The 23,080-nt window shown below is 33.8% G+C and overlaps 1 protein-coding gene across 1 annotated transcript; it reads right to left on the bottom strand.

The window, feature by feature from the left end:
* Positions 1–21,850: 21,850 nt before the first annotated feature.
* Positions 21,851–22,687, bottom strand: LOC125075705. The gene is made up of 2 exons (XM_047687416.1): positions 22,431–22,687; positions 21,851–22,261 (listed from the first exon to the last, which is right to left on the bottom strand). The coding sequence occupies exons 1-2, from the start codon at positions 22,668–22,670 to the stop codon at positions 21,956–21,958; spliced, it is 546 nt and encodes a 181-aa protein (XP_047543372.1). The 5' UTR covers positions 22,671–22,687; the 3' UTR covers positions 21,851–21,955.
* Between the last annotated feature and the right edge of the window lie 393 nt (positions 22,688–23,080).

Below are 23,080 nucleotides of genomic sequence, written 5' to 3'. Positions count from 1 at the left end.
TGTCGGCCAGTAAACAATAAAGATAAAGTTAATAGCAGTGTTGATTTACTACGTACAAACTTTACTAATCTTTAAAACTTTTTAACAATTATTATTTTTCATAACATTACTCTTATCTCTAAATTAGTCAAAGATGATTATGAGACTGATTTATTGTACCTTTATTATTGTTATATTATAAATATATATACTGTCTTTTTTTTTTTGACTTGAAATTGAAAAACTTGCTAGAAATTGTTCATTATTTTTGTTTGTTACTTTTATATTGTTGATTAAAATTATTAATTAACACAAAATGTTAATTTACTATTGTTTTAAAGAAATTATGAATCAATACAGTTTATGAATAACACTAACTAGTTTTGTTAGAAGAATAGAAATAAAAGATGTAAGACTGTTCATAATATTTTAATTATTAGCAACTCATTAAACAAATTTTCACAAAGAAAAGTTTTATAATTTATTCTAGTTTCAAATAAAATTCATCATAGCGTTTGTGTTTACCACCAGCAGATACAAACACATCTTCATCATAACGCTGTGTGTTTTAGGAAATCACATAATATGACTGTTTTGCACTACAACAAAACAGGTATTATGTGTTGAATAAAACACACAGCGTTATGGTATGTGTGTTTTATTCAACACATAATACCTGTTTTGTTGTAGTGCAAAACAGTCATATTAAGGTGAATACCACTTGCAAAGATAAAGTTGGAGATGACAAACTTACAAATAATTAATTGTTAGTAAATCAAGGTTAAAAATGACAAGAATTAACAATAATAGTAAAATAATAACATACAAATATAAACAAAATAAATTAGTTCGCTGAAAATTTTGACAATATTTTTTTGTGAAACTTGTTTGATGAGTCTCCAAAAGGGTCTAAAACAGCACTGTGCTCATTCAAAATTTTACACAAGCGAGATACAGGTAAATTGCTTCCTAAAACAGTTTTGCGAAAAGGTCTTACTCAAAGTCAAAGTCAAAAATCTTTATTCAATATAAAAGTGTTTACACTTGCTTATTGATTGTCAAAAATCTACCACCGGTTCGGAATTTAGCACCTCGGACCTGAGAAGAACCGGCGAAAGAAACTCAGCGGGATATTTTTTTTTTTTTTTTAACCATTTAACTTTTTTTTTAACAATTTACTAATGGTGTTATTGGTTTACGTGGAAATCTAATGGGAACATTCAATTTAATTTTTTGATATCAAAAACGAGTTATCATAATTGTTGTTAAGTGTTTTATATAGAAATTTTAAATCCAACAAATCCCTCCGATCACTTAGTGAAAGAATTTTGATTTTTTTTGTTGTAGGTAATTATGCAAAAGTGTAAGCAGGTTTCCATTAAATCCATATCTGTGAAGTTTGTTCATTAAAATATTGTGATCCACGACATCAAATGCTTTAGCCAAATCGGTATAGATACAGTCAAACTGATAATTATTATCCATAGATTTAGTAATACTATTAACAAATGTGGCCAAATTAGACACTGTGGACCTGTTTTTAATAAAACCGTGTTGATGATGTGTTATTAGTGATTTCATTGGCCAAGTTAAAAAAGGAGATAGTAATGACTCAAATATTTTGGAAAATATAGATAGAATTGACACGGGTCTATAGTTTTTATATCTTTTCTGTCCCCACTTTTAAAAATCGGGACTACCCGCACCTTTTTCCACAAACTTGGAAATTTGCCTTCATCTATTGAATTTTGATAAATTATTGAAAGTGGATCTACCAAAGCTGATGCACACTGTTTAACAAAAATTGGAGGAACATTATCTGGACCTGTACCTTTATTGACATTTACTGATTTTAGTTTATTTAATATTTCGTTCTTATTAATAATTATTTTAGTTATTTGTGAATATTGACTTGAATTATTTATTAAAGTTGAGGTTTCGCAATGCGTAGAAACGTAATTACTATAAATACTTGAAAAATGTTTGGCAAATTGGTCACAAATTCTTTTCCCATCACTATAATTACAATTATCCATTGTCATCAAGGCTGGGTAGTCACATTTTTGGTTTCGAAGATCCTTTTGATAAGAGTAAAAGAGCTTTGGATTTATTTTAATGTTGTTTTCTATGTTTTCAATATATCTCTTATCCGTATCAATAATATCCCTACACCTGTCCCTAAGTAATTTAAATTCAATTTCATCTAGTGGGTTACCATACTTTTTGCTTAATAGTCTATATTTGTTTTTTTTTCTTTTAGCCTCCTTATAAGTTGACGCGAATACCACATTGGATATTTAGTTTGATTTTTAACAACCTTTTTTGGAACATAAAGTTCTATAATTTTTCTTAATTCCTCATAGAATATTGTGACCATATCATCGATATTGTTACAATTAATAAATATTCTTTCCCAATTTATGTGACCTAGTTTTTCTTTAATGACTTCATAGTCAGCATTAAAATAAGCATATTTAATTTTGTTCTTAGGTGTTATTAAAATTTCAGTCGAATCGTCAATTTCAATAATAAATTCCAAGGGAGCGTGATATTTGTCAATAGAACACATATATGTATCACTGTCTTGAACATTAATGTTCGTCATGTTAGTGAAAACCAAATCCAAAATTTTTCCATAGTTATTTTTAATACCGTTAACCTGGGATAGGTTTGTCAAATCCATGAAATCCTTTACTAAAGCATTAGCCGTAAAATTCGTTCTTAATACTGTAAATTTTTATGAATTGTCTTCTTCACAAGCCCATTGTATGGATGGAATATTAAAATCACTAATTACACTATGCAACAAAAAAAAATTTTTTTTATTTCACTGGGTTCACACTATGTAATTATGTTTTGCCACCTTAAAACTATGTCAAATATCGAAATAGAATTGTTCTATCACATCACGTTTAATAGTGAAACGCATTTATTGATTACACTTAAAAGTACCTACATAACTGGTGACAAATGTACAATAAGTGTTATTCTGCATTTAAAAAATAACTTTTTTTCGAGCGACTGGCTTATCTCTTATAGTCAGTAGTGGCAGTATCCCTCTGGAGGTTCCAACAGAAGTCTGCAAGCATGGCTGGCTCCCATCTACCCTGATAACGGTTCTCGTATTCTGCAATTTCTTGATGAAATCTTTCACCATGTTCATCACTTACTGAACCCATGTTATCGGGAAAAAAACTTAAATGGGAGTGTAAAAAATGAATTTTTAACGACATATTGCATCCTAGTTTCTGATAGGCATCCAGCATCCGATTAATTTTGTGATGGAAATCCGGTGATTTGTGATTTCCGAGAATTTTTTTTGTGACGTCAACAAAAGCCAACCATGCATTTTTTTCAATCGGTTTGAGGTTCGATAAAAAAGCAGGATCATTAACCAATTTCCTTATGTCAGGACCGATGAAAATACCTTCTTTAATTTTTGCCTCACTTAGCCCAGGAAACTTTGTTTTAAGAAATAAAAATCCAGGTCCGTCTTTGGGGAGTGCTTTTACAAAATTTTTTATTAAACCAAGTTTGATGTGTAACGGCGGTAAAATGATTTTCTGAGGTGGTACTAATGGTTCGGTTTTTACATTTTTTTGACCAAGCACGAAACCAGATCTTAAAGGCCAGTTTTGTTTTATAAAGTGATCTGAACGCGCTCTACTATCCCATTCACAGAGAAAACAACAATATTTTGTATAGCCGGTTTGCAGCCCTAAAATTAAGGCACTACCTTTAAATTTGCACATACATGCCATTTGTGTTCTTCGTAGTTTACCTTATCCCGAATTTGTTTTAAAATATCGTAAGTTTCTTTTAAGTGAGCGCCGTAAGCTACAGGCAAAGATGGTATATTACCGTTATGGAGTAAAACCGCCTTCAAACTTCGTTTTGATCCGTCAATGAGCAATATCCACTCTTTTGATACATGCTTGTGACCTAATGCTGACATTAATCCATCAATATAATTACAGAACACTAGTCCATCTATTTTTGAATAAAAGGTAGCTAAAGCAATATGACGTTTTCGATAAGTTGTAATGTTAACACCACTTTGCAATAGATTCCACTGTTTTAACCTCGAGCATAATATTTCGGATTTTTCTTTCGTCAAATTTAAATCTCTAACAAGGTCATTTAGTTCTGACTGACTAATCAAACGTTGGGTATGTATGTTATTATACTGTTTATATACTGTATTTTTATCATTTGTAAATAGCTCTCCGCTATTGGAAGGGCCTGCTTCGTTTTCTTCAATAGAACTCGATAAACTTGAAGAACTACAAAATCTTTTCGAAACTGGAATGTCTGGCGAATGTGGTAGCGGCATTGATACTGATGACACAGTAGCATACTTCACCGAATGTTTTGATTTTTTTGAATAACCTTTCACAGTTGTTAAACAGAAGTAACAGTCATGTACGTGATTTATCGGTTCACGCCACTGCATTGGTACACCAAAAGGCATCTGTTTAATATTGCCTTTGTACCAACCCGTCAAATATTTATAACATTTTAAACAACACACTTTCGGCACCCATGATTTGTCTTGATTTTTAATGGCAATTTTAAAATAAGCTTCATAACACTTCTCAAACAGAGGCGAAATTGGCTTTTTTTCACTTTTAGGTGTAAATTGACCACAAACATAACAAAATAAGCTAGGAGAATTAACACAGACACGCGGCATTTTGTAGATTTATGAATAACATATATGTCTTAATGACTTTTGTACACATAAATGATATAATTTTATAACTACCCTCAACTAATTGTAGCGGAAAGTAAATAAAGCAAGATTATAATCTTATGTTACGAAAATTATCGTTATTTTTGTTCTGGGATGTGATATCTAAATATAAATTTATTTTCTATTTTTCTATTTTTACTAATCATACCTAATACAAATCACCACCCGGGATATCAGTGATTTTTTTGGTGTTGCATAGTGTTATTAGTGTAAAACTTTGTTTATTAACCACTTTTTCTACGTTTTGAATGAAAACATCTAGAGTTTCACATTTTAGGGGCGATGGAATATATACTCCACATAAAGTTCTTGAGAAGTTGTGATTTTAAAAGTTTCCTTTACATCAGGCCTTTGAATCTTCAGCAGAATGTCAGCGTTGGTTCCTTTTGTTATCTCCTCGACAATATCATCAGTAATAAATATATTGAAGAATTCTAACGGCTTATAAAGGCCTTTATTCATTCGAGTGGGCCCTCTAGATGTCTGTATAATATTAGCAGATGACACTCTGCCACTTGTTCTGCCTTTAGTAGCCGTCCAACCATGATCGTTTTTGCCTCTGAAAATTTGACGCTGTGACATAATAATAGAACTCGGCATACTTGGCGAAGCACTTTCAGGAGTTTCAAGGTTATTTTCAGACGCATCCTCAGAAACTGCTGGTAGAGTTTCTGAGCATTCACTATCCGATCCCTGAATCTGTTCATCACTCGTTTCATGCAACAACCGACTGATTTCTTCAGCATCTATATGAATTTGTGACGTCATTATATTATTTTGACGACGCGACGGCCGACTGAGTTGGCGGGAATGGCAAGTTTAGGAACGCGAAAAACAAATGAGTTATATCGATTTTGTAAAATCGATTACGTCGATTCGACGTAGGTAATCTATCTAGGGTCAAATTTATAACATTATAATGCACGTAAATGTATTATTATCCATGTGTTTCCTAATATTTACTGCTGTTCTTAAGTGGTGTTGTATTGTTTTTTAATTACGCGTTAATTACATAAGAAAAAATATCTAAAAACGATTCGATCAATTAAAACATTCCACCTGAAGACCGCTGTACCAAGTGTGTAGTTTTGATACCTACAAATCATCTAATTTAATACTAATTTTGTGTTACTTTTTTTTTGTGTGTTTCGTGTTGTTTGTGGTGTACAATAAAGTGTATAAATGAAATAAATATATTTCATTCATTATCATAATATACATCTCTTGGAATGCCTACTCGATTAATAAATGTACTAGGGGTAAAAATATTTTCTACAGAGGTACGCAAACTACTATTGAGTGCTGTAATGTATATGTACGAACCTGGCATCTTTTATAAACGTACATTATATGTATTTTAAAAGAGCATTACTATAGATTTACATTAATATGTATTACTTCGTATGCAATACAGGACCTGTTTAGAAATACCTAGTAAAAATGTATAAAAAATTATGTTAAAATGTTTATTTACGTTTCTTATATATGTATATCACAATATATATATAAAGTATAGTTTTTCTTTTTTTTTCTTCAATCAAGCTACTTAAATTATACTAAAATTTAAAATAAAAACATGGTCATCTATTAACAGTATTTAAAACGGGATATTTACCATGTTTTTTATTATTATTTGATATAGCTCGATATTTCGACATTATCTACGAATGTCTTGTTTTTTTTACATTTTTATAACGAGTTAAAATACGCGGTCTAAACAGCACTTGCCAGTCAAGCGGAATACAATTTTTTTTTCAAATGATTTTATTTTTCTAAACTACTTGACGCGGATACAAAAAAATAAATGCTTAATAATTTCGGCGGCTAAAAATGTCAAAATTCACGCTTTCATTCCTCGTGTTTGAAAACATGGATGTCATTCGATGTAGGGAAACCATCCAATTATTGGTACTTTAAGCAGCTACTTCAACCGGTAAAATTTGCATGTAAAATTATATTTTAACCAAGAAAAAAGCATTTATATTGGTCTTCTAATCTTTGGAGAATATTATAAGAAATTGTCATTATTAAATTAAATCGTTTTATTTAATATATGAACCTTTTAAAAATACCTAATATACCAGTTGCTGGCATAAAAACAAAATAAAAGCCTCTGTTACAAGAAAAGTAATATTTATATGAATAGGTAGATACCGTATCAGTTGGAACGTTTATTTTTAAATATAGTTTTAAACTATCCATAAAATATTAAAAGAAAACCCAAAAAAAACCTTCTAGGCTTAATCAAGAAAATAAAATATTTTAAGCTTACGACTACTTAACTTCCTTAATTACATTTAATGAAATCACAGCTCTAATCGATTGAGATCATAAGTAATTCCTAAGTTACGTTTGTCATCTAAATCAGTCTCAGTTAACATTTTGTTTATCTCAGCTGTTTTATTTGTTAGTATTTTCAAGTACAGCGTCCAATTTGCAAGTCATTATCAAGTTTATAGAAATCTTCCGAAAATCAAATTTTGGACACGTTGTCTTTAGCCTTAGTTTTTTTTTGTATTTCTTTACCACTTACTTCTCTTTTTCCAATTTCTTTTGTTCTCTTTCTTCTTTTCTCTTTTTAATGTCTTCTGCTTTCTCTTCTTTAATTTTTTTTTTCATTTTTCTCAGTTTCGGCTCCATCCAGCTGATGTTAATACAAAAGGCATCTTCTTGGTATTTTTTATCCCTTTTTTTTGTGGCGTTTTAGGTAGTACCAAAATATATTGTAGCTTCATTATAGTATTGTCTTCCTTAGCCAATAGTCTTTAAGTTACATAAGATTATTTTGATCTGCACCTGGTTGTTTGATGCTTGGTACGTAAGTGAATGATTGCTGTAAGATCTAAGCATGCTGTAAAGAAGTAGAGGCTCTTTGGGAGGATACTTGCTCCGTGGATTCTATCTGATTGAGTGCTCGTTGAGTGGGTGAAAGATGATTGCGTGGTGGTTGGCTAAATGTTCCTCGAATAGGTTCTTGTTGGGTGGATATATCTTCTATAAAAATCATTTATTTCAGAGCTTTGGACTATTTCCTTAACAAAGATATCTTGAGGAACAAAATCAAAACTTTGTTCACCGACATTTTTGTTTGGAGAGTTATTGAAAATTATGGAGATAATAAATTGAATTGAAAATTATGGATATTTTTAATGTCAAAATTCCCGATATTGTCATTCTGATTGATTGTGTCAAGTCTTGAGCTAACCTGCAAATCATTCTGAGACCTGGTAAAGAAATGCCAGATTTTTAATAAATACTCACTTGACTCCTCTGTCGTCAATTCTCTTTTATCAATTTTATGTATTGCACTTTCTCCCAACGACTTTATAAAGTCATATTTGGTGAGCACCCGATCGTCTGTTACATACTTGGGTTGCGTTAAGGTGCGGCTATTTTATTTGCAGTTCCTAGGCACTTGGTATATGGTCTACTGCATGTTCGTTTAAAGGACAAAGTCCAGTTGCTCTAAAATTTATAATTGTAGACGTTTTAAGACTTTTTCTATAGCATCTTTAAGTAATCTTTAAATAAAAAACAAATTAGTTTTCGTTAACGCTAGAGATGGATTATTTCTACGCCATTCTAGGACAGTTTTCTGCCATTGTGATTTTAATGGTTTAAACGCGGCGACGTCTGCAGGTGAAGGAGCCTACAGTTGGGATATAACGCTATAAGAATTATACCCAAACTAGTACATAATTCACTTGTAGTAAACGTCAAGTGCGATTTGTGGCCGTCTACAGGAAATTGTGTGCCAATTTTAGCGAGGTGATGATGTAAAACGTTTTTGATATTCTCAAAAAATACATCAGAATTCATCCATCCGTTATCACTGAAGCCCACGCCCCGATCTTCAGGGATTTAAGAAGTTATCTTATCAAGTAATCTTTTATATGGAAAAATTACCATTAGCGGAGTAAGTTGACCATCTGCACCAAAAGTAAACATGACGGTTAGGGATGTTCTGGCTTGGTCGTGGTCAATTTCGTAAAGGTTTTTTTCCCCTTAGAGCTTAAAACGATACCTTTTTTTTTGGACAAAGAATAAAATCGGTTTCATCACCATTGAATACTCTTAATGGGCTTGCTAAGATGTCATAGTAGCTATTTTCAGTCATGTAAATCCTGATTTGTTTAAATCATCCTCTTACATCAGACTCAGAGACCGTGGAGCTGGCACCTGTTACGGCTTATGATGTTCAGAACGTAACAGTTGGATGTATATCTAAAAATAATAATTTGAACCAATTCTCACCATTCTTAAAACTGCTGGCTCACCCTGTATTATTGATAAAGTCTGAAACACTTTATCAAACCTTTTTTTTCTCTTCGAAAATTTTTTGCTACAGATTTTTATCCAGTCAACAAAAAGTAGTTTTTCGTCGTCAGTTAAAATTGTGGACGGACCGGGCTTAAGGCCATGGTCAGTACGCTAAAGGTTTTTGCAGCAAATTTTTTGCTCATGCCCTTTGATATTTTGTGGAGAGCTTTTTGTGGTTTTCTTCTGTGTAAATCTTCCGTTTAAAACATTTTTTACTATTTTTTTCTCTAGAATTCTTCAGACTAGGCTTCATTTTGAAAGTGGCTGAAACGATAATATTTTTATTGGGACCTTTTTAACCAATGTTTGACACCCGTGCCAATGAATGGATTTTATATTTTTGGCAGTGGGTCAGCATTTGGATTGATGTATCCAAACTTTAGAAAATATTTTAAATGCAATTTCAATTAAATTTCGAGACAAACAAGGTATAATTTTGAATAAACTCAAATTATTTTAGATATCATATTATGATAGCTCTTACCTTACCGAATATTTTGAATATTTTTGTCGCACAAGTTGCTTGTCTGCTTGTGATTTCTTTAGTGTATTGATAGTTTTTACACCTATCTTTAGTTTAATAAATGTTCATTCTTATTACGTTAAAAAAAATATATATGGGATATACAATAATACTTATTAATCGTGTTATAATCTAAAATATAAAAGAAGAATAATATCCAAACTCATTAGAAAAGTTAAAAAATTAAATGTTTCGTACAATAATGTGAAGTGAGCGAAGATTCGAAATATTTGTAATAACAATCCTAAGTCTGCACAGACGAAATGGTAATTAATGCACTGTATGTGAGCTGTGAACAGTGGGCAGTTTGTTCTATATCTATATATAACTTAATAAACATGGACACTCAACCTTTTTATAAATGGTGGTGATCCACACAAATATAGAAGACAAACAAGCACCTTTAAAATAGTTAAAATAGTGTGAAAGTGTATAAATTATAATATATCATTAAATTTCTTTTAAAGTTTCTAGTTATAGGAAAAACTACTCAATTTCTACCATAATAAGATAAATTAATATTATATATGATTATGAACTTTGGAATATTATAAATTTAAATACAAAAAAAGTAACTATTTTATTTATAATACCCAATATACCTTTTGGTGTTAATGATAATTATATTTATGCTTTTTTATTAGTGGTTAGTTACTTGTAGGCGTAAAATTATATTTATCTATGTTTGTATATATATACATACTTTAATTAAAATATTGTTTAAATACTAGTGTTTCATTCTATTAAAGTAAGAGATGGACTTAGTTCTCATCTTTTATTCTTGTAGAAATATTAATCATAAGATACAATAATAAATAAAAATGTTTTCATTTTTAATTCATATACAAATGTAAGTAATTTGATTGAGGAAAAATAAAATGAGTTAATTATAGAGAACTAAATATAAATGTTGATAAAAACCGCTGTATAACAATCTAAAGAATACATATCAATGACAATCTATACTAATGTTCTTTTAAAAGAGAAGGTTTATAAAAGGTGTCAGGGAAATAATTTTTTAAAAACCTATAATTATAGTATCAGTAAGTTAAAAATACCACTCAGATGAGTGGTTTGTTAGTTCCGTCCAAATCATAGGGATTGCAAATGGCATCGAAATGAGATCGAAATCTTTTCGCCCATCCAGTGAAAAGACCCACACATGTAACACAACAGATGTGTGGAACGCACGCTTTGTTTTAATGTCCGATGGCAAAGCCAAAATATAACTTAATTACTAATGGTGTCAAATTCCTTCGCTGAGTTTTAAAAGTTATGTCACAATAAATGTAACAAAACTTGTCAGGATCATTTTCTTAACATTATTTAAGAATCACTTAACTCTAAAAACAGAACACAACACTAATTTTGTGGCTGTAACACAAAAACTACACCTGATGGTATTAAAATAAATATGGTAATAAAATGAGGGTAAACAGGTACTTTAAAATAAGCAAGCACCTTTCATCTTGTTACAACATTTTGTTGATCAGTGTAATCTGCTTACATGTGAAGGATTTATCCATGCTTTACCTAATACGGTTTTTAATTGTGTAGGCGATTGTTCCAAGGGACGCCTTTCATGGTTTGTAGATATTAAAATTGTACAGTTAATACAGAGTTTCTTCCAGTCGAATGTTCTTATTGTTGAATACTCACGCAACGTAGTTGACATTTGTAAGATATTGATTTTAAGTTCTTTCTGTTGACGGAAAAATATTATTTTCGAAATATAAAATTCGAAAATGTGATACTCATAACATTGAGACAAAGAACTAATTACTCTTGTTAGTCGGCTAAATACAGTCAGAAACTCTTTTGTAGAGACAATATATATATAGCAGGATTTAACAGCAGGATCCCAATAGAAGCGATCAAAATGCTTATACTGCTAAATTTGAAAAAAACTTTGGTGTGTAATGCTTGTGTATTTAATCAAAGACTATTACTTCTGGACGTTGTTATGTAGTTCCATTGATTATTAGCTATGTGTGCCTGAGCTTGGGTTTTTTTATTGTTTTTGGGTATAAAATTCTAAGTTCTGTCTAATAAAACGTGATTTTATTTCCTTTCGATCAAACTCTCAAATAAAACACCGATCACCGGTCGAATTTTAGTAATTGCGTTTATTCGGTAGTTATATTTGTACGGTTCCTAAACGTCCATCGAACAGAACAGCAATTAAGACTACTCGTAACGTAACGTACTGTTGTGCTCCGGTTTGAAGAGTAAGTGAGCCAGTGTAACTACAGGCACAAGGGGCATAACATCTTAGTTCCCAAGTTAGGTGGCGCATTGAGGATGTAAGAAATGGTTATGGAATGGAATGGAATATTTCTTACAACGCCCTTGTCTATATGGGCGGTGGTGACCACTTACCATCAGGTGGATTACTTGCATATTTAAAAATACTTTTGTTCGTTCCAATCGTTTTAATAAATAATTTTATTACTTACGCGTCATGGTCTGCTAGTAGGAGGAAAGCAGCTACGAGTCCTAAGAGTTGCAGTGGTACGCTGTGGAAATAGCCACTCATGTCCCGAGTATCGATTGCAAGGAACTAGAAGGCAGAACGCGCGATACCTTCGTCACAGTCGCGGGACAGACTGCCGTCTGCTTAGGCTGGCTCGATTGTATTGCCAGATGTCCCCGATGTCAGACGATATGAAATCCCATTATTAATTAATGACTCCATAGAAATGATTATACTTTTATTTAAAAAAGGTAAGGACGTTACGATTCCTGGCGGATAAAGAAATCACTTTATTTATTTATTTATTTAAAAAAAAAAGTTTTATTATGTAATAATAAATCTCAAATACATTATCTTTTGTATTAAAACATATATATGACTGACATATGATGAAATTCCTCGTGGAGATAAAAAAACCCTTACTTTCGGGAAATGTGCGGAATCTGGCAACAGTGTCACTCGAAGTGCGCATTACTTTTGTATTGATTTCTATGACCCAGATAACGCTCGACTCTCTATCGACCGTAGTGGCGGCGCATGTCTGAACATACAATATACTGAAAGAAGTAAAAGGATATAATGGAGAGTTTTTAGCATGAATTTATTATATTACGTACGAGATATTGCAATGTGTAATGTACTAAGGCTTGGGTAAGATTAATGATGAATTGGAACCTCCATAGCTGTGTGAGATTATGAGGTCTTGGCAAAGGCTTAATAAGACTTACTAAGGCTTGATTTTTACGTGGTCTCGGCCTAACCCAACAATTAATAGTCGAATAACTTCAATATTAGATATATATATATATATATACACTTATATCGGGAACTACAACCGCTATTGTTTCGACGCGACTTATTGCAACAGTTATGCTGTAATGTAACAAATAATGTAAAAGAAAAGAAATAAATATGTCTTGGGAAGCGATTTGACGTTCGTTCGTGTCCATTTTTATTATGATTTAATATTTTAAAGTTGAAACTTAAATTACATTTTTTTTAAAAGTCAGTCTTGCTCCAGTAAACTTGTCTGGCGCTACCGGTTGAATTGTTTCAAATTAATTCTTCTAGCCTTCGTTCTTAATAATTTAGCATCAAAATCCGTGAATAGTTAGGATTTCAAAGGTCTGTAATAAACAATCCAGAACAAAATAATAATAAGACGCATCGTTGAACGTTCGTTTTCAACTTCTTTCGCAATTTTTGATATTTTGGGATAAGACCTAATATAACATTTGAAAAATCGTGTAATTACATTTTTGAAATAAAATATTATTAGTTTAAGTTTTTTTTAGTGTGTATTTTTTATATATAAAATCATAATGGAAGATATAACCCTGGTTCCTAACGAAATTTTAAAATGAATTCCTTTTTTTGGTGGCGACAAACGCCAATTAAACTTATTCATAAGAACATGTCAATATGTTATAAATAAATTACAAGGCAGTGATGCACAAAATGTCTATTTTATGCATAGCATCACTAGTAGCTTAGTAAATAAGGCCGCTTCGGTTATTAGCGAGAGCGAGAATATAAAATCACAGAATGAATTTAAGGATTTGTTAATTCAACACTGGAAAACCGCGAATTAGAAAATTAAAGAAAAAATCAGGAGAAAGTTACCTTGATTTTTGTAATAGAATCCAGTCGGTACATTTAGTTCTTTAATTTAATTCAAGAGTTAATAAAATATTTAACGAAGACATTAAGTATTAAGAATATTTATAAGCGTTCTACCCAAGTAAATATTTTCAAATAATAACAATCATCGATCCCTATACAATTCCAAAGAGTTCTGGTTTGTAATACTTTGACTTTTTACTTAATTTAACGATTTACTGTATAAATATCAAAATAGATAAGACGTTAGAAGTTTTTCTAGAGTTCTGCGGTAATTTTTTTCAAATTATAGCATCTTTCCTAAAAAAAATTTTAAAAAATATTTCTAAAAATGTCCTAAAAAATATCTAAATTCGTGAGATGTTAGCATTTTTTAAAAGTTCTTCCCCCGTGAATGTTTTCAAGTAATTAATATCATCTACCCTTTCACAATTCCAAAGAGTTCTGTTTTCGAGTACATTTACTTTTTATTAAAATTAACGATTTATGGTAGAAAAATGGAAACTTCAAAATCCAAAGACAAGTAAGTTCTTAAATTTATAATTAACCCTTTAACCGCCCGACTTCATATCTGTTGGCGTGCCCCCAGCGCCCGGCACAGTGAAGTGAATCGAAAAATAAATATATACCTACAAAAAAGAGGGATGTGCAATACTTAACTTTTAGATGTCGATATTTCGTTTAACCCTTTAACCGCCCGACTTAGCTTGGTGGAGATATAGATACCTACTTGAGTATTACTTACCTTACGAAATCATTCGGCATTTTTCGTAAACCAGGAAAACAAAAAGTGTTTGAAAATTTGAACGATTTATTAATTCGTACTTAGGCTATTCAAAATAAAATCAGTCCAGAGAAGAAAAACGATTGATTTCTCAAAAGTAAGTAGGTACAGGTAATGAGTTCTTATGTGTATTGATTTATACCTACTCTTAAGTTTTAGTGCGAGTTTTTATACGTAGTCGATCGTGTCTACGTTAACTTCAATTTGTACTGAAACTAAAGTAACGCCTGGTGACAATAACGGGAACTACAAATGTTCCACAAATCTACGTAAACGTTAACACGATCGAATACGAGTACTTAAAAAAACTCGCACTGCCTACTAAACAATTAACAACAAAAATAAAAAAAATTACACTTTGACATGTCATTATCAGTTTACATATAGACTTAAATGGTAACGATATTTATCACAATCACAATTTATATCACACTAATGAACAATAAACAGTTGTTGCAGTCTTGAATATATTCTGAGATCAGTATGTCTTATGAAGTGTTGAGGATATTTATTCGTACAATTTGCTATTTTCTGTAACAAGCCTTTGCTACAAAAATGTTCGAAGAAATCTAATTCCGTGGAGGTACCATCTAATTTGACAGCAGGCGACAGTCCACAAACAAAGTCGTCGAATTCTTCTAACATTGGGGTAGGTTCAAAAATCGCTGTGAAGAGTAGACGTGTATTTTGTTAATTACGCAAAACAGTGAATTAGTGCTAATTAACTTTGACTTTTAGCTAAAAAAGTAACTAGTACTCATAACTGTGTGAACATTCCTAGTGAGTTATAGTCCAGTCAAATTACGAAATAAATAAACATGAGCGAACACAGTTTGGGGATTTTGAGGATCGATAGGGGGGTGCATCGTGAGCATAAATTCCAATTTGAGGGGCTGTACTGAGGTCAGCTCAAGGTCATTTCGATGGAAACGCGTTTAATTCGATATCTCGAGAAATATCAGTGTTAGCCAAAAAAATTGTAGAGACCTTTTCTCTTCTAAATGAAATTTATTAACTTTTTTATTTAAAACTTTTTTTTATAACATCAATATTTTTCAACTTATTACTCCCGCAAGGCAAAAATGTTATTTTTTTTTCCTATTTTTCGTCGTTTTGTCCCCAACCATTCAATTTTATTGAATTTTACCGATCATCAACGTGAATATCTTTTAATTATGCACAATTTTGTTCTCAAACTTTTTTCTGTAATGCCAATACCTTCGGAGTTATACATTACTTTACCGAGCGAAATCCGCGCCACTGTCGCAATATAAAAAGAAAATCGATTAAACTATTTAAAAATTGGGTATTTAATTTGGGTAAATTTATGGGTTTGTTTGGGTAAGAAGTAAATTAACAATTAAAACTGTTTCACACATTTATTGATAAAAAAATAGGTTATGAAATTCGGAAAATTAAGCACCCGAGGTCGATGTAAGTGATTCGTGAATATTAAAGACGGTATCGGGGCATACGTCGTCCTCGTCCATTACGTCAAGATCATCATCGTCGATAATATTGGCGATATTGGAACAATAATTATCTTGGCAATTATTACAAATCACTGAGCAAAAGAGGCCGGCCTTTCTGCATCCGCACGCTTTGCCGCACTTGGTTTTGCATTTGCACGCAATCGATCTCAGTAAATTATCCGGAGCTGGTTGCGATGACATCGTTATTGGCTCCAATCCACGGGGGGTTCGACGCCAGCCCCACTCCTCGGGTTCCAGATAATTTTCCAGCCAGTATTGTACTTGGTAAAAGCACCTCAGCGAGTGAAAAAATGCCGCATCAGAGGTAGGAGGAAGAGATTCTAATTTAACCCTCCCACTGCCTGCCAGTTTTTTATATCCCTTATATCGGAGCTCGTTGAGATTGGTACAATTCGTGTCACCTGCCTTGCGATACAAATTCAAAATGAATTGTTCGCCGTTTGAAGCGATAGTTGTTTTATCTGCTTTGTCCTGCAGAAAAACTTCAGTTAACGGAACCAAATCCGGAGATTTTTTGAATGCGGTCATTGTTTTCATCTTGCCTAGGTTGAATGGTGCCGATGTTGTGTCGCAACCACTAATCGCGTGCAAAAATAATAAGTTTTTTGCGGCATTCGGCCCATATATCGGTTTAAGGCAGTGTGGGCTATATGTAGCGTCCGTCGATTTGCCTCGGCCAGGTTTTCGCAAGTAAATGTTGTTGCATGCGCCGGCTGTTGCAGTCAGCAAAACCAGCAAATCCACGTCTTCACCAATAACAACCGCAGCACTATACTCTTGCGAAATTCTCTTAGCCGTACTGATAATAAGACTATCTGCATCTTCTACGGCTTGCTCCACCTCTATGTCCGATTTGATGAGAACCGTTTTCAGTAGTGACATGAATCTGGTCTTATTGCTCTCGTTGCCTAAAAACTTATCTTGAGCTGTGGTGAGGGTCATATTGTCGGTGAAAATGATATCCACACATGGCTTCAACTGGGATCGGCGCAGTCGTTCGGCAGATTTGGTGCCAAAGTTGGAAATATCTTCGGGATAGCCATCGAATACAATTACTACGTCTGTACCGTAGTGTTTTTTTGTGTATGCTACGTATTTCTGGCATATATCGGAATAGGTAACGTTGCTGCCCCACACAACCCTGTGTAGAAGAAATCCACCGTCAACAATGAATTTAGGGTTCGGCCCTAAGTCCGGAGGTGTTTTTAACGGCAGGAAGCAATCATATAGCGTAGATTTTGTGCCGTGGCGCATTCCTTCCTGTGTGAATAACGACATCGGATAAGGTGCCAGCTCGTGTTTTAAGATTTCTATTAATTCCGTTGGCAAATTTTCAGACAGAGTCATTCGTTGGAATAATAACAGCGGCTAGATTGGAACAAGTGGCGCATTGTCATCCACACGGATGCTGTTGGTAATTGCAGCTAATGGAAGGACTTTTTTTTTTCGTTGAAACTTGTACGTGGCGAATGGTTTTCCGATCATCTCGTTCAACATTTTCGCGCCAACTTCATCGCAAAGATGACAGTTGATTGTCGAGTCGCCGATGGCACCAGTACTTAGTGACCGCAAGTTGCATGCCTCGATGAAAGGTTGGCGCTCACTCAACCAGTTGTCCAATTTTTCTGAGTCGCTGTTATCTCGCACAATGCGCGTCGGTCTAGCATCAACATGCTACTCAGTAGTTGCGCTGAATACGCCGCAAAAATTTTCGACTTCGTCACAAACATGTAGCATTGAGATCATTCCTAGAATCCATCTGGATGTTGTGTGAGAGTTTATCCCACGTCCTTGCGTTAGTCCACCAGCTACTTTCATAGGTCGATTTAATCTTTGCTCAATTACCATGTCGGACATAATTCCTGACCACGACTTGTCCGTAAAGTGCATCGTAAAGAAGCCATTAACAAAATCTTGCAGCTCGAAATCAAGAAATTTATCTTGCAAATCCATCATTCTCTGCAGATATATATGTGCTGCTTTTGCGTACAAGAAATGGCCACTAGCGTGGAAATATGGCAACATTTTTTGTATGGTGTCAAGATGCAAGTTCCAATTTCCCGATCTTTCGGCTTCAATAAAGTTTTTCATGAGCGTAACCATACGAAAGTATTGTATCCAAAGTCTTCCGGTAGGGCTCAGCTCTTCAAGTACTTTCAGTTGATTTTCGAATTTCTTATACGCGGCTTCAACAACAGGATTCTCGGCTTCTGTGAGGATGTAGGATCGTTCGGGCCCGGATAAAATCGAATCAAGTTCTTCTCGTTCTTCTTCCGTAAATTCGCTCTCCATGCTGTCAATTATCATCTTGGCTAGCGATTGGTGAACCAGTGTGTGTCCTCTGACAGCCCGAGAATATGCATGTCCAGACAAAATATGGACGACGCTGTTACCAGCGTATATCGTCTGTAGAAGCTCTGTCAGGCCACTGCCATCCATAATGTTTCCTATTGAGCCTAAGAAGGACATCAATAAATGGAACCCGCCCAAACGGAGGACTATTTTACCGACAGGTGAAGTCGAATCAACGCCAGATATAATATCGTGAGCTTTCATGAAAAGCGGAAGGTCGAAAGTGACAACACAACCTTTTTGCCCGGTTTCTTTGCATTTTTCGGTAGCCAAACGTAACGCGGTATAAATAGTGTCTTCTTTGGACGGAGGAGCATCGATGACTGGTAATGGAATTACCCTCGTTTTCTTGAATGATTTTTCAGCTATCACTTGTTGCATGAAGCCATTCCATCCACCAATATCGGGTCGAACAGTTCACTTGCCACATAACCATAAAAAGTCGGCAAGCGTTGGAGAAATCGTCAGATTTATCGGACGAATGGAATTGATGTTGAGGGCACAAAGTTCATTCGGGCCACAACGGTTTTCGTATGTCTCGACACATCCCGTGTCCGAACTTTGCTATCTCCGACGCAGTTAATTTCGTAGATTTCCGCGAGGCAGGTGTTTCGTAAGAGACGGCTTCGGAAGGAGTAACGCACTGTATACCCCCCATTACATGAAAAGTATTGTGTTCATCAATTGTATTAACATTGAAATCGGAATAATCGAAGACAAACTGAGAAAAACCATCTATCCCGATTTTTGGAGAATGATTCTCGATACAGCATGATTCAAATAATAACACTTCATTGTAGGAAGAGCAAAATCCAAAAGCTGACAGTATGTTGATGAGATGTTTTGACGCGAATTTCCTGTACAGAAATGTTGCAACTCCCAATTGCAGGGGAGAATGAAATCTGCGAGGTTGAACTGCAGTCATGATGGCATGTGCGATGGTAGTGCAGACAGTTTCCCGCTTATTGGCCGTTGAATACTTGTATGTCATTATTAAGGTGCGAAGAAAAACTTTGAGCGATTGTGGAATTGTCGACTCAATATTTTTCATGAAATCGTCGATCGGAGGAAATTCGTCTTGTAGCAAAAGGCCTCGAATATATTGCAGTATTATTCTTGCTGCTTCTTCGACAACACGTGACCTCTCTTCGACTGGGTTTCCTTTTTTGGCCTTATAAAACGAATCGCTTAAAATTTTCGCACCTACATTCGTTAAGCAAATAAATGTGCCAAGACGTTGTCGTTCGAATATTACGATATTATCGCGGTACTTGTTTATTAAGTACTTTTTTATGGTACGGAAGTCTACTTCTTCAGCACCCTCGATTTGCTGGATTATGTCGGAAAGTTTGAATTGACAATCATCATCATTCGATAGCATGTAATTGTATATTGCGTCGACAACTTCTTCGATATTCTCACAACTGCGTCTTCTTTTTACTCCCCTTTTCGGTTCAACCTTTATATCGAGCCAGCATTTGTGATGGTATCTTGCGCCAGCACCAACATCATCAGAAACTTCTCGTATACGCGCAATAACCGACTGTGACAGTTGATCATTTCGGCCCTTCAATATCGACAACATGGATTTTTTCACCGCTGAAAATGACTTTACCGTACTTATACGAATTCGCTGTTTGAGGCGAACGCGTTGGTTCATTTCTTGAACGTTTTCCGGAATCTTTTCGGTGCAAATAAAGCACGTGTTTTTGAAATCGAACTCCTCTTCTTGTGGTACGGATAAAGGTGTCGGTGATTGCGATGACGACGAAGAGTCTGACGATAGACTTCGCCGTACAACAGCTGCTGCAGCTCTCTCATCTCCATAATGTCTTTGACACGAAGAATGCACCCTAATAAAAAATTAATACCAGGAGTAAACACTGGAAAATTTTGTGATAGTGAAAAATAATTTTTATAACGGTAAAAAAATTATTAATATTACCTTATACTCGATAGAGACGTTAACATGCGCTCATGTTCCTTATTTCCCCTTATCACACTGGCTTTTATAAGTGTTTCAATCCGTTTTTTTTTCACCGTATTCACTTCTCCTTCACTTAACGTTTTGCTGCATATAAAGCAATGTTCCATTTTTACTTCATGCCGCAGTAAAACATTCTAAAACAGAAAATACACGATTTTTGATCCGCACTGCGTAGAAGCCACTGAACAACTGAACGGTTATGCTCACTTTCACTCCTATTTGCCCCGATCCCTTCTTAGGCTAAGGTCCAGTTTCACCATACCCTGTTAAATATTTAACGTATTGTTAAGTCAGTTAACGGACTGTTAAAGTTATCGAGTGTCCCACCACGAGTTAACGCGTGTTTATTTGTTATAACAAGCCGTTAAATTTAATCACCGCTGTAGACGTCCGTTAGACCGTAACAGACAATTAAACTCAAGATGGACGCTGCGTACAATTTTATTTTCGAAAATAATGTTTTAGAAAATTTAGATTACTTAGACACAATAGTGCGACGCCCAAGAATTTTTAAAGAACGCCGTTCTTATTTCGAGGAATACGACGATTTAGATTTCTGTACCAGATTCCGTTTATCTAAAGAAACAACCCTAGATATTTTGCAGTTGATTGAAGATAAATTGGAATATCCATCAGATCGGTAAGTTAATATATTTATTATATTTATTATCAATTTTACTTAGGTGCCTAAAATTATTTTCAGTAAGTAATTGTATTAGCAATTACCTCGCATCAGTATAAAACAAACCTAACCCAACTAATTTTGTTTCAGGAATGAATCAATTTCTCCCATTAATCAGATTCTTTTGACCTTGAGATATTATGCAACTGGTTCTCAACAAATAACAGTGGGAGATTATTGTGGAATAAGTAAGTCGTCATCTCATAGAATAGAATAGATTTGGTTGCAAGATGGCCTGGCAGCAGTCAAGACCAGACTATTTGGAACGCTTCCTACAGAAATGCTTTGTTTGAGAGAGGCAGGTATGGGGATGCTATATTATTGGCAGATAGTGGGTACATGAATCGGTCTTATATCATGATGCCTCTGGATAATCCACAAACACCAGAGGAGATTCTTTACAATGAGGCGCAAATAAGAAGCAGGAATCCTATTGAACATTTATTTGGGGTGTGGAAAAGTAGATTCCCTGTACTTGCCCTGGGGATGCAGATTCACTTAAACAAATGTCTCCCTGTTATTGTTGCCACTGGAGTTCTACACAACATTGCAGTAAAGGCAAAAGAAGATATACCACCAGATGATCCTGAACTTGAGCTCACTGTACCATGGGAAGAAATGTTCCGTCAAGGCCATATCAGGGAACAAAGAAATACTGAAGGGGTCAGAGATATAAATCCTGAGCGAAGAATGCTGATAAATAATTATTTTAAGAGTTTACATATATCCCATAATTTACATTGATTATTATCTATGTACTAAAACAATAAATAAAATTACAAAATACAGAATTTATTATTTATTTACTTATAATCTTTGTACAGCTAAAATACTTTAATTTAATACAAAATTTGAAAAACTAAGCTGTCTCTTAATCCAGCAAGATTCACTTACATGCATTCAAAAACAAAAAAAACAAGGTTTAAAACTGAAAAATCGCAAATTACAACTCAAAGTTGTATCAATGAAAAAAAACTTTACTTTTTTTACTAATTAAGGTTTTTTCTTAATGTTTCAACTTCAAGTTGTAATTTTTCAGTTTTCAATTTTTCTTGTTTTAGCTGTTCTTGTAAAATTAATTCTTTAAGAGCAGCCTCTGTTTGGGTATTTCTTTTCATCGTCTCTATTAATTCTAATTTACTTTGCAGAACTTTATCCTGCAAAGAAGTCTTCGGCCTACGTCGATGCAACCAAGTTGATGGATTGTTTTCTTTATTTGCTGACAATGTATTTGACATTTTTGTTTTTAAAACTTTTGGAGTCCAGGAGCTCCAGTTATTCTTTTCTACATCCTCCTGAAAAAAAAGTAACAAAAGTTCATATCATCATAGTATCATCATCCTATCAGAGGAATGTCAAGATGGCGGGACCCCCCACGCTATTACAATCTACACCTATATACAATTTACGCTTAACATATTGGTCAGACAATAAAAAACCTATAAGACAAGTATTTCTACGCACCTCAGTTAAGATATTGTCATCTTTGATTTCATTTGTCTGCAATGTACAACCTTTATCTTCTTGAGTGGAATCCTGAGATGTTTTTGAAGAAGTAGCAGCATTGACATCCAGAATTGTCTGTTTTTCTGAATCAGTCACTACAACGTCCTGGTAAATAAATAAAAATAATGTATTTTGAGAGGCGATGATTTCTATATTGTAATAAATTTCAGAATGAGAGTTTACTGATTTATTAATCATTTCTATTAAAGTTTTTGGTCCAGTTAGTCCCTGATCTATAAACTGAATATCAAAATCGTAGGGATTTTCTAATCCGTCTAATGTAGGTCCAAGTAGCACTTCCACTTGTCCTTGTAGAGGTCCTGGTGGTGGAATATCGGACCTCCCTCCTCCTGGAAAGAAAACCAGTAATTAGTACTCATTGCATAGTACTACTTCATATTTTATTAACAAAAAACAATGTCAGAACCTACCAGTTAATAAATTATTTTTTTTCGTCGCAGCTTTGTCTTTTCGCGTAGTGCGTTTAATATTATCCCAACAGGTTTTTAATTGTTCTACGTTTCGAACATAGAATGAACTCAAACAGTTAAATTCTTCCGCTAGTTTCTTCCATCCTTCATTTTTGATCGCAGTAGTTACTGCGTCCG

This window comes from Vanessa atalanta, chromosome W (genome assembly GCF_905147765.1).
Source record: "Vanessa atalanta chromosome W, ilVanAtal1.2, whole genome shotgun sequence".
Taxonomy (NCBI): domain Eukaryota; kingdom Metazoa; phylum Arthropoda; class Insecta; order Lepidoptera; family Nymphalidae; genus Vanessa; species Vanessa atalanta.
The sequence above is the reverse complement of the archived record's forward strand: the minus strand, read 5'-3'. Positions and strand labels throughout refer to the sequence as shown.

Excerpts from the sequence above, each read along its gene's own strand:
- LOC125075705 (XM_047687416.1), bottom strand. The coding sequence starts at position 22,670 with ATGATTAATAAATCAGTAAACTCTCATTCTGAAATTTATTACAATATA. Across the intron at positions 22,262-22,430 it reads ATGACAATATCTTAACTGAG|GAGGATGTAGAAAAGAATAA; the intron begins GTGCGTAGAAAT and ends CTTTTTTTTCAG.